General features: G+C 43.2%; 2 protein-coding genes across 4 annotated transcripts in view; one reads left to right on the top strand and one right to left on the bottom strand.

Annotated features, from left to right (window-relative positions):
* The window catches only part of LOC309384262 (uncharacterized protein), a 58,970-nt gene that overhangs the window by 39,982 nt on the left and 6,303 nt on the right, over positions 1-12,685 (top strand). The window lies entirely within an intron of this gene.
* Positions 2,935-8,540, bottom strand: LOC309381812 (uncharacterized protein). Of its 2 annotated transcripts, XM_081933096.1 has the most exons (3): positions 8,436-8,540; positions 4,066-5,904; positions 2,935-3,981 (listed from the first exon to the last, which is right to left on the bottom strand). In XM_081933096.1, exons 2-3 carry the CDS (start codon positions 5,201-5,203, stop codon positions 3,158-3,160), a joined length of 1,962 nt encoding a protein of 653 aa, XP_081789222.1. In that variant the 5' UTR covers positions 5,204-5,904; positions 8,436-8,540; the 3' UTR covers positions 2,935-3,157. The 2 variants fall into 2 exon arrangements, with proteins under 2 accessions (XP_081789222.1, XP_081789221.1); XM_081933095.1 differs by having other exon boundaries at positions 2,935-5,904.

Raw genomic sequence — 12,685 nt, 5'->3', positions numbered from 1 at the left:
CAGTCATTGGGTCACTGTTATACATTAGTAGTTGGACCAGACCCGACATTGCACTTAGTGTTAATCTTTTATCACGACACGTAGGTAAGGCAACACAATTTCATTGGACATGCATTAAGAAGTTATTGAAATACCTGAAACACACTAAACACATGAAGTTATTGCTAGAACCAACAAATACTGATAATGCAAAGTTATGTTGTTATGCCGATTCTGATTGGGCAAGTGATAGGAAATCACGCAAAAGAACTTCTGGTTACATGATGTTCCTGAATGGATATCCTGTTTACTGGCAAGTGAGAAAACAGAGTTTTGTTTCATGTTCATCTACTGAAGCTGAATATGCTTGTGTTTCAGATGCTTTTAATTCTCTAACGTGATTATGGTGATATATATAAATCTGTTTTTTTCCCTTCTTTCCCTTCTATTTAAATGTTGTGTCTATTGTTTTGTTTTGTTTTAATTTCTTTCTTTTTTTGAATTTGTAATTTAAATTAATTTTCCCGAATATTTTTTTTAAAGCAACTTTACGAGAAGCAAGTTCATGGGCTGCTCGATTTCTAACCCGCCTATAAATTCATGGAAACCTAGCATTATAATCTTGGAAGGGACCCTGGAGGTCTTCTAGTCCAACCTGCTGCTCAAGGCGGGAGCTTTATACCACCCCACTTAAATGGTTGTCCAGCCTATTCTTCAAAATCTCCAGTGATGAAACACCCACAATCCCTGGAGGCAAGCTGTTGCATTAATTCATTGCTCTTACTGACAGACAAATTCTCTTTACTTCTAGGTTGGGCCTCATTTTAACAAGATTCCACCCATTATTTGTTTTCCTGCCATCCAGTGCCTGTTATTGGATGGTGCAGCACAAAAGTGGCAGAAGTGGTATTTGTCCACTTATCATGCACCCCGGGGATACATGGCTTGCCCTTTTGGAGATCTCCCAGACACAGCCAGCATTTTCAATGCACCCACAACTCCATAACACAGTTTACAAAGTGTTAAGGTAGCAAAATAAAACAGTTTGTCCAACTGCCACACAACAGTGGACCAGAAGCAGCCACCATTTTCACATAGAGGGAGCCATGGCAAAATGGCAGCTGCTTCCACAAGTCTATTGCATGGCCTAGGGATTAATACCGAGCACAGTCAAAGTAACGGCAGCTTCGTTGACACAGTCACACAGGCAAGAGATGCATATCCTGCCCTCTTCCCCACATGAGGTTCAGAGATCTTCAAAAGGTATGGAGGAAGAAGAGGCTGTGATACCTGGTAGGAAGGGAGTCAGGCCTAAGTATTGCAGGCTTCCAGTAAAGTGGGAGCTTTGTGGGGGAGGGAAAGGCCTATGGGGACCATGTGAAGACTCTATGGTGGAAAGAAAGACCTGTGAGGGAGGGAAAGGCCTATGGGGACCATGTGGAGACACTATGGTGGAAGGAAAGATCTGTGGGGGAGGGAAAGGCCTATGGGGACCATGTGGAGACTCTATGGTGGAAGGAAAGACCTCTGAGGGACGGAGAGGCTTATGGGGACCATGTGGAGACTCTAGGGTGGAAGGAAAGACCTGTGGGGGAGGGAAAGGCCTATGGGGACCATATGGAGACTAGGGTGGAAGGAAAGACCTGTGGGGAGGGAAAGGCCTATGGGGATCATATGGAGACTCTATTGTGGCAGAAAATTAAGGGTCTGAGTTCGGGATCAAAAGAAGTAACTTTATTTGGTACCAAGGTTCAGAGCAAGATAGGCAAGACAGCCATTTGTATATCTAAACAAACTCCTTATGGAGAAGGGAGTTCTTATATGTTCCTCAAAAACAGCCTAACACGGAAATACATTATGTCTTCGATAATTGGTAAGTTGCTGTTACTATGCAAGAAGCAGATAAACATCTTGTTTCCCCTTTTCAGGTTGGGGTCACAGTTAATTTGCAGGAAGCGTCTAAGTTTCCAATAAAGTATTTGTGGTTTACTGAACTTTAACTGAACCTGCGGCAGGTGTGAGTTTTGAGGCTTGACATTTAATCTTCCTGTTTTTCTACCAGACTCAGAAAGTGTTCCTTCTCTTTATTCTGCTTCATTTCAAGTCTTGTCTCACTCTTATGTCCAAGTTTCACTTTATGTCCTGCCTCACTATGGTGGAAGGAAAGACCTACGGGGAACTGTGAGGGAGGGAAAGGCTCAGGAGGAACCAAATGTTTGGATAAGGAAGCCTTTGTAAGTCAGGCCTGGGCCTGCACTAGGTAGCCGCTGTTGCGCTTAATGACTTGCACATTCATTTGACAGCTTCATCAGGGAGAGAAGGGGGTGGCGGTAATTCAGCAAGGTAATCTCACTTAACCACTGTTACAACATGCAACCAAAGTTGGCAGGCCCCATTACAGTTGCATCTTGAGGATTAGTTGTATCATGGCTGGGGAATTATGGCACTCATAATCTGGAGGACAACAAGATAGGAGACGGAAACTCCACATGGTGGAATTCCAAAATCAATATAAAACACCCATCACCCAAAAGCGTTTTTGAGCAATTCCACAATTTCTGAACAATCTTTATCTAGCAAGAGTTTCCACTTTTTTCTCTCCACCTACTGGTCTAAATCTAAGATGCATCAGAGTTCAAAGAGTCAATTTCTAATGAATTTTCCCCAGTCAGGGCATTCAAAATATGTTTCCTCTCCTGCGAGTCTGCTGGTGTATCACCATATTGGAATTCTGACTGAAACATTTGCCAGGAACAGGACACTAGCATGGTTACTCTCCTGTGTGAGTCCTCTCGGGTATCATCAGGCTGGATTTGTGACTGAGACCTTTCCCACAAGTAGGACATTCAAAGGGTTACTCTCCTGTCTGAGTCTTCTGGTTTCTCACCAGGTAGGAATTATTAGTAAAGCTTTCCCCACATATAGGACATTCAAGGAGTTTCTCTCCTGTGCGAGTCCTCTGGTGTGTCACTAGGTTGGAATTTTGACTGAAACCTTTCCCACAAATAGGACATTCAAAGGGTTTCTCTTCTGTATGAGTCCATTGGTGTTTCACTAAGCAGGAATTCTGAGTGAAACCTTTCCCACAAATAGGACATTCAAAGGGTTTCTTTCCCATGTGAGTCCACTGGTGTATCACCAGATGATAATTCAGACTGAAACTTTCCCCACAATTAGGTCATTTGAATAGTTTCTCTCCTGGGTGAGTCCTCTGGTGTTTCACTAGGCTGGATTTGTGACTGAAACCTTTCCCACAGTCAGGACATTCAAAGGGTTTCTTTCCTATGTGAGTCCTCTGGTGTGTCACCAGATCATGATTCCGACTGAAACTTTTCCCACAGTTTGGACATTCAAAGGGTTTCTCTCCTGTGTGAGTCCTCTGGTGTATCACCAGATCATAATTCTGACTGAAACTTTTCCCACAATTAGGGCATTCAAAGGGTTTCTCTCCTGTATGAGTCCTCTGGTGTCTCACCAGATCATAATTCTGACTGAAACTTTTCCCACAATTAGGACATTTGAAGGGCTTCTCTCCTGTGTGAATCCTCTGGTGTGTCATCAGGATGGATTTGTGACTGAAACCTTTCCCACAATCAGGACATTCAAAGGGTTTCTTTCCTGCGTGAGTCCTCTGATGTTTCACTAAGCTGGATTTGTGACTGAAACCTTTCCCACAGTCAGGACATTCAAAGGGTTTCTTTCCTGTTTGAGTCCTCTGGTGTGTCACCAGATCATGATTCCGACTGAAACTTTTCCCACAGTCAGGACATTCAAAGGGTTTCTCTCCTGTGTGAGTCCTCTGATGTCTCACCAGATCATAATTCTGACTGAAACTTTTCCCACACTTAGGGCATTCAAAGGGTTTCTCTCCTGTGTGAGTCCTCTGGTGTCTCACCAGATCATAATTCTGACTGAAACTTTTCCCACAATTAGGACATTTGAAGGGTTTCTCTCCTGTGTGAGTACTCTGGTGTGTTATCAGGCTGGATTTGTGACTGAAACCTTTCCCACAGTCAGGACATTCAAAGGGTTTCTCTCCTGTGTGAATCCTCTGGTGTATCACTAGGCTGGCATTCCGACTGAAACCTTTCCCACAGTCTGGACATTTGAAAGGTTTCTCTCCTGTGTGAGTCCTCTGGTGTTCAACTAGGTGGGCATTCTGATTGAAATCTTTCCCACAGTTAGGACATTTGAAGGGTTTCTCTCCTGTGTGAGTCCTCTGGTGCATCATCAGGCTGGATTTGTGACTGAAACCTTTCTCACAGTCAGGACATTCAAAGGGTTTCTTTCCTGTGTGAGTCCTCTGGTGTGCCAGAAGATCATCATTCCGACTGAAACTTTTCCCACAGTCAGGACATTCAAAGGGTTTCTTTCCTGTGTGCGTCCTCTGGTGTGTCAACAGATCATCATTCCGACTGAAACTTTTCCCACAGTCAGGACATTCAAAGGGTTTCTCTCCTGTGTGAGTCCTCTGGTGTCTCACTAGGGAGGAATTCTGACTGAAACCTTTCCCACAGATAGGACATTCGAAAGGTTTCTCTCCTGCATGAGTCTTCTGGTGTCTCACCAGGTTGCAATTATTACTAAAGCTTTTCCCACAGTCAGGACATTCGAAAGGTTTCTCTCCTGTGTGAGTCCTCTGGTGTTCCACTAGGTGGGCATTCTGACTGAAATCTTTCCCACAGTTAGGACATTCGAAGGGTTTCTCTCCTGTGTGAGTCCTCTGGTGCGTCATCAGGCTGGATTTGTGACTGAAACCTTTCCCACAGTCAGGACATTCAAAGGGTTTCTCTCCTGTGTGAGTCCTCTGGTGTCTCACTAGGGAGGAATTCTGACTGAAACCTTTCCCACAGATAGGACATTCGAAAGGTTTCTCTCCTGTGTGAGTCTTCTGGTGTCTCACCAGGTTGCAATTATTACTAAAGCTTTTGCCACAGTCAGGAGATTCGAAAGGTTTCTCTCCTGTGTGAGTCCTCTGGTGTTCCACTAGGTGGGCATTCTGACTGAAATATTTCCCACAGTTAGGACATTTGAAGGGTTTCTCTCCTGTGTGAGTCCTCTGGTGCGTCATCAGGCTGGATTTATGACTGAAACCTTTCCCACAGTCAGGACATTCAAACGGTTCCTTTCCTGTGTGAGTCCTCTGGTGTATCACCAGGTCGGCAGTCTTGCTGAAATATTTCCCGCAATCAGAACATTCATATGATTTCTTTTTTGTGTGCATCCTCTAACATATTACGAGGCCAGTGTTTAGACTGAAACTTCTCCCACAGTCAGCGCATTCAAAGGGTTTCTCCCTGGTGTGAGTTCTCTAATATATAACCAAGTTGCCATGCTCACTTCGTTGGGAGCACATGTAGGGCTCCTCTTCTATGTGGGTCCTTCCATGAACCACAAGGGAAGAGTTCTGACTAAAGCTTTGGCCACATTAGTATTGCTTTTCTCCAATGTGGATCATTTCGTGCACACTCAGTTGTGATTTGAAATACGCACTTTGCCCGCAATAGCCACACCTGTGGAGCTACAAAACAGGATCACATGACCCTAAAACAGGGCAACCGTCATAAATGTGAGTTAGCTGCCAAGGATTCAAAAATAAATCACGTGAACATGGGGCTGCTGCAATAGTTGTAAGTGTGAAAAATGGTCATCAGTCAGGTTTTTCAGTGGCATTGTCACATCGAATGGCTACTAAACAAACAGTCATAAGCCGACGACTACCTGTAATGTATCCTTGTGTTCCACATACTTCAAACTCTTTTCAGTTCGAAATCTCTACTTGATCACCTGCTGGGGAAGAAGGAGAATTTTGTGAGTTTCTGAAGGAAATGGAAATGTTTTGATTTTTGGCTTGATTTGCTTTCCTTTTTAACGTTGCTTGTTATTCTCAGTTGTTTGGAGTTCTCTTATTGGCATCCTCTTTGCCTGTAAGATTCAAAGAAATTGTTTATAAAATGGTTGCAGAAGATGTAAAAAAGAAAACTATATACATTAAAGGTAAAAAGGAAATATTCCACAATGCCTAAATAACCTTAGATTAATTATGATTTATTTGACACATTGAAGATTACGGAGATCCAAGTTCACATTTGCATTCAACCATGAAATTCTCTTGTTGACTTGAGTCATCACAAAATCTTAGAATAGCAATTATTGGATAGAATCGCTGTAATTAAGATGAATACAATATATAACAGAATAATAGAGTGGGAAGGAACCTTAAAGGTCTTCTAGTCCAACTCTCTGCTCTACCATTTCAGAAGTGGACTTTGAATCTCTTTTTGGAAGCCTCCAGTGATGGAGCACCCAAAACGTCTGAAGGCAAGCTATTCCATTGGTTGATTGCTGTAATCATTAGGAATTTTCTTTTTAGTTATAGGTTGCTTCTCCCTTTGGTTAGTTTCCATCCATCGTTTCTTTTGGTACTTTGGAAAATAAATTGACTTGTCTTTGTCTTCATAGGAGCCCCTCAAACATTGGAATACTGTTATCATGTCTCCACCAGTCCTTCCTATTAGACTAGACATGCCCAATTCCTATAACCATTCTTTGTACGTTTTAACCTCCAGCACCCTAATTACCAAAAATACATTTTCTGTTTTACACTTTACAAAAACATGTAAGTGATACTCCATTTAAACAGTGGCAGATGGAGATATCTAAGTTTATATTATAAGGGATAAAACCAAGAATTAAATATAAATTATTCCAAGATGATAAGGAAAGAGGAGGTTGGGTTTACCAGATTTGAAATTGTACTTTGATGCTTGTTTTGTCTGGCAAAAAGAGTGGGGACTCTCCAAATTAAGAGGTTACATGAGCTAGAGGGCCATGAATTAAGATTTTGACTATTTATGGCATGATATGGTTAGGGAATGCTATAAAAGCATTGAATTTTGGAAATATAAAGAGGAGTTTTTTATTATTTATGGTGGGTATGTCACAAAGCAAAGAAATGGAGTAAGATACACATCTTAATAGAAGAATATAAAATAAAGTGAATATAAAATAAAACCAGGATTATTTTAGGCTTAATGGATAAAGAACTTTTAAAAAATGAAACACAGTTATTATATATGTTGATTGAGGCAGGAATACTTTCTGCCCAAAAATGGAAGAATATTTTCATTCCCACAATGGACGAATGGCTGCAAAAGCTGATAGCAGAGATGGGTAAATTGACTGCTTTGATTAAAGAAAAGAATAGGAATAATTTGTTTGTACGTGGAAACTCCTTTTGGACTTTGATCTTGAGATAGAGAAAGAATATAGTTTGATTTTGAGTTCTGTAGATTAGATAGGTTTGTTGTTATAAAAGTGGCTAGTTTATATTATGTAAATAGTTGAGGTTTTATGTTAGCACCTTATTCTAGTGCACCAAAAGGAGTCAGAATTCAATGCTTTTCTTTTCCTTACCCCCTTAACCCTAAACTTACCTCACTCCCCCTATTCCTCCCTTCTACCATTATTTTCATTTTTCTTTGCACTTCTGTTCTTCTGCAGTTGTGGGTTGTTAAAGGCAATTTCACTGGACCCTGACTGGCAACTTCCTGCTGGCTTCCCCACTGAGTTTGCTTCTCAGAAGCTAGTTGGGAAGGTCACAAATGGGGATCAGGAGTGTGGGATGCTGCAACCATCATAAATGTCTGCTGGTTGCCAGAACCCAAATTGGTGCAACTCCTTTTCCTGCATATTCATAACCACAGGAACTGCTGACTTGTTCAGGTCACTGAAGAAGTGTTAGGAGGCCCACAGATTTCTGGACCACGTCTGCAGCTGCTTTTACAGTGCCATAGTAAAAGGCACTGTAAAAGCCAACTAAAAAGGTCAATAGGACCTTTTTAGTTGAACCTGGTTAATACATGGATGGGGCACCAATAGGAAATACTGTGCATGTAGGCTAGACATGGAAGTAAAAAAATCAAAAAGACACAGTAGCAGATCAGTCCAATATTATTGCCAAGAAAACATAACAGGATCCATAACAGAAGAAAAGAGTTGAAATTGGAAATCTTCCAGTCTACAGAAGAGGAGGCCGAGGGGTGAAATGATAGCCATCTTCCAATACCTGAGGGGCTGCCACAAAGAAGAGGGGCTCAACCTCTTCCCCAGAGCATCTGAAGTCAGAACGAGAAGCAATGGATGGAAACGAATCAAGGAGAGAAGCAACCCAGAAACAAGGAGACATTTCCTGACTGTGAGAACAATTAACCGGTTTGCCTGCAGAAGTTGTGGATGCTCCATCACTGGAGGCTTTCAGGAAGAGACTGGACAGCCATGTGCCTGAAATGTAAAAGGTCTCCTGCTGGAGAAGGGGGCTGGACTAGATGACCTCAAAGCTCCCTCCCAACTGTTATTCCACATTCTATCTAGTTGCTTCTCTGCTTCCAGGCCGTGGAGGGAACCAAAGAGCCTGAGTTGCTCCCGGATTCTCCTCCCACCTGCCCTCAACTCACCTCCCAGCTGCTGCTTGGAGCCTCGGAAGAGCCGCCAGAGCCTCTCTGCACGAAACTCTCACCTCTCTTCCGTAATTGTTTCGGAAGAGGAAGTTCCTCTGTTCTTCGCTTCTTCCGTCCTTTCTAGCAATACTATACTCGATGGTTTTAACTCCTTTAAGGTAAATCGGAGAGGCCGCTATTGTACTGTTAGCTCTTCAGTCGCAGATGCTCCCATCTCCTGATAGGAGGCTGAAAAACAGGCTTGTCCTATCTAACTATGGCATTGGCCAGATCCTCTCACTGATTATGTGCTATCAATCATTTTCAGACTCCTAGCAACCTATATTTGCAGCTGAGCTAAGCCAAATATAATAGTTACTGAAAAACTGCTATCACATCACTCCGGTTTTTCTCTCTGTTACCCAATTCCTACAATTGTACATTGTATGTTTTACCCACCAATCCCCTTCATGACTTTGTTCTTCTCTGCACTCTTCTACAGTCTAAATACTTCTGTATCCTGGTGACCAAAACTGGATGCAATATTCAAAGTGTAGTCTTACTAATACAGTATAATACAGTACTAACACTTCATGTGACTTTTTTTACTATCCCTGTGATGCTGCAGGCGAGGACTGAATTGTCTTTTTAGGCAATTACAGCACACTGTAGGAAGTTAGCACCCAGCCCTCTCCTAGAAAAATGAAATATCCTAGGAAATATTGAAAAGGCAGAATATTATTGTTAGATTTGGTGAATGGATGAGGCAGACTCAGGCTTCAGCAAACGACAGCTCTTTATTAAGTGACAACTATGTACAATCCAGCAAAGACTCTGTCTGGCAGCAGCCCTTTTATAGGGCTCTGTCAGACCCTTCGACCAATTAGATTCGAATACTGTTCCTGCCGGAACAGAGGACCTTGGTGGAAATTATCATACTGATTTTCAGTATGTAACACTCTCCCCTCTTAGTTGGGTTCGTCCAGCTTGTAACGTAGTCACACAGGTAGGCGGGCTTTCTGGTGGCTCGCCAGACCTGTGCAGTTCAGTCGGTGCTGGACCCTCAGTAAGGTTGGATGGACCTGTTATCTCTGTGGCTTCGCCTGGTGGAAGCTCCTGGAGTTTCTGGAGCTGGTTCACTCGGACTTCGCTGCGGCCCTACAACTTCATCAGATAAGTACCCTGGTACTTTTGGGCTTGAGAAGTCTGTGGAAGGAGTGAATTCGTGCTCCTTTTGGGTAGGGCTTTGGCTAACTCGTGCAGGAGTTACCTCTGGTTGCCTAAGGTTGGATTGGGAGAGGCGGCCACAGAGTTGGTCAGTGTGCTGCCTCCAAGTTCGACCGTCCTCGAGCTCCAATTGACCATGAGCGAGGTCTGATAATGCCTGTAATCATGGCAGGAATCCAGAGCCCCCCCCCCCAGGATAGTTGTGGGCGTAAACTCGATCCCCTACGCTAAAGTGTGTAAGTTTGCCAGTCAAATCTGGGGGCGTCACCGCGGAGTAGTTTGGGTTTAGCCGGTCTAAGCGCGATCTTAGCCTGCGACCCAGTGGTGGGTTTCAAAATTTTTTGGAACCTACTCTGTGGGTATGGCCTGCTTTTTGGGAGTGGCTTGCTGGCCATGTGACCGGGTGGAGTGGCTTGCCGGCCATGTGATTGGGTGGGAGTGGCTTGCTGGCCATGTGACCGGGTGGGAGTGGCTTGCTGGCCATGTGACCGGGTGCGAGTAGCTTGCCGGCCATGTGACTGGGTGGGAGTGGCTTGCCAGCCATGTGACCAGGTGGGAGTGGCTTGCTGGCCATATGACCAGGTGGGAGTGGCTTGCCGGCCATGTGACCAGGTGGGAGTGGCCAAGATGATGTCAGCATTCCCAGTCAAGATAGAGGTATAAATTACACAGAAAAGAAAGAGGCATCCATACACCTGAATTTAACTTCAAAGCAGTGGCAACAACTTAAATTCATTAAATAATAATGTTTGTTAGGGCTATGCACTGTTTTTGAATATATAGGAATGTAAAGCCCACAGCATCTACTTGGTACTTTTTAAAGCAGCGGCATCTTTTTTCTGGATTCATGAAATATCTACTTTAAAGAGTTGTGTGTGGGGTACTATATTTACAGACTTGTATTCTCTTCAGTACTTTGTTTGGAACAGAATCCAAAGTACCATGCAGTCCTAGCATTTGTACTAAAGCCAGGCAAGTTATTTTACAGGGCTCTGAGAACTCCTCCAGATCTGGTCAATGAAGCAGAAGTTCCAAAGTACTCCCACAACTTTCCAATGCTTTGAAATCCCACCAAATGATTTATACAGGCCTATTTCATACTTTCTTCTATATGGCGATCAGGGTGGTTTTACATATGGTTCACAGGTGGTCTATTTCCCAAGTACTTAGAGGGCCAAGAACTGCCTTTCCTAGATTGCAGCTTTAGCTTCCTTTAATGTTAACGCACCTTCAGGCCATTCAAATATAGACTAGCTCTTATGCTGGAACCATATCACATGCTTTATATATTAATATCATATTCAATGTAATCAATATAGCTAAAAACACAGGCGGCAGTTAAGAGTAGTTTGTAACAAAACATGGGCAATAAACAAAAAGTTGATTCACCACCACCCCCCTATTTTAGCTTGTTTCTGTCTTATCTAATATTTTCCTGCAATTTTTCCATAATCCAGACTACTAAAAAGAGTTCTACATAATGATAGTTTTAAAATAAGTTTGATGTCCAACAGATTTCCTACTTATTAATATGAACAGGTTCTGGCCTGTTGCTTTAAAAAAATAAATTCATAAATATATCCCCAATAAAAAAGAATAATATGTTGGAGTACTGAAAAACTCAGCCAAATGGGAAAATCCAAAGAAAAAAATATTGGACTTCCTGCTAAGAAGTAACAATTTATATATAGTATGCACAATTCTTTTAGTTAAATTATTGCTGAACAATTTATAATAATTGTATCAAAGTATTATTCTATTTGCCACCACTACCCTACTTCCTAGATGTTCACTATTGCTTCTCCCCCCCACCCAAGATTTAAGGGCATGTGAAACAGTTTTGATGAAAGTTGCGTGACATGAAACTTCTCTCCTTTGAAATAAGGTTTGGTTTTAATTCTCCAATGAATCAAAAGGAATGTTTCACGCTTCCTTGTTACACACCATTTGTTTTAGCTTTCCATGGCTCTCCCCAAAACAAACCAAGGAAGATAAAACCAAAGAAATCTAAAACTGTTGTGCACAGCTTTGCACTAAATTATCTGTATAGTAAGCCAAAAATAGTTTAAGATTATAATTAGCCCACCTGTTTCCTCCATTAACATGCAAATACATTTTTCTTGTTCAGAGACTGCATGAGAGTTTTCCCAGTCCTTGCAAAATATCACACATCCACATTTATTTATTTATTTATTTATTTATTTATTTATTTATTTATTATTAGCGTTTATATACCGCCCCCTCTCCCGAAAGGGAGACATAAAGGGAGCCGCAGCTCCTCTGTGAATGGGGGCGGCGGAGTTTGGCTTCTCTCTGCCATTTAAAGGCAGCCCTGAATCCCAACTTTTTTCCTCTCCTTCCATTTACAGATGAGCTGTGGCTCCCTTTATGCCCACCCCCGCACCCTCCCTCCCGAGGGTCGAAGCGCCTGAAAGGAACAGGCAGGCTGCCACAGCTTTACCGAGAAGACATTTCTGAGAAGATAAACTTCTCCGGTCCGGCTGCACCCGAGCTGGTGGAGCGCCCGTGCGATCGGAGCGACCATGCAGCTCACCTCACTGGCTGTCTCCCTGGCGATGGGCCGGCAGTTGCGGGAGCCCCACCAGCTTGGGTGCAGCCGGACTGGAGAAGTTTCTCTTCTCAGAAATGTTTTCTCAGTGTAGCGTCTCAGGGAGGTGGCCAGGGGGAGCATAAAGGGAGCGCAGCTCCCCTGTGAATGGGAGCGGCGGAGTTTGGCTTCTCTCTACCATTTAAAAGCAGCAGCAGGGAGAATCCCAACTTTTTTCCTCTCCTTCCATTCAGAGCGGAACTGTTCCAGCCTCACACACACACACACACACATGCTTCCCCAGTAAACCTAACCTTCGCGCTCTTATCCATGCTCTCCTCGGCTCCTCATGACTGCAATAGATGTCCAGAATCGACTTTTGGGGCTAGGGTTTCCAGCCCCCGCTGCTTCTGGATGTCTATTGCCATCGCAAGGAGCCGAGGAGAGCGTGGAGAAGAGTGTGAAGGTTCTTGGCGCTCCGGTGAGCCGCAAA

The sequence above is a fragment of the Natrix helvetica genome (genome assembly GCF_964273705.1).
Source record: "Natrix helvetica genome assembly, chromosome: 1".
NCBI lineage: Eukaryota > Metazoa > Chordata > Lepidosauria > Squamata > Natricidae > Natrix > Natrix helvetica.
The sequence above is the reverse complement of the archived record's forward strand: the minus strand, read 5'-3'. Positions and strand labels throughout refer to the sequence as shown.

Coding starts and splice junctions, on each gene's coding strand:
- LOC309381812 (XM_081933095.1), bottom strand. CDS start 5,203: ATGCACACAAAAAAGAAATCATATGAATGTTCTGATTGCGGGAAATAT.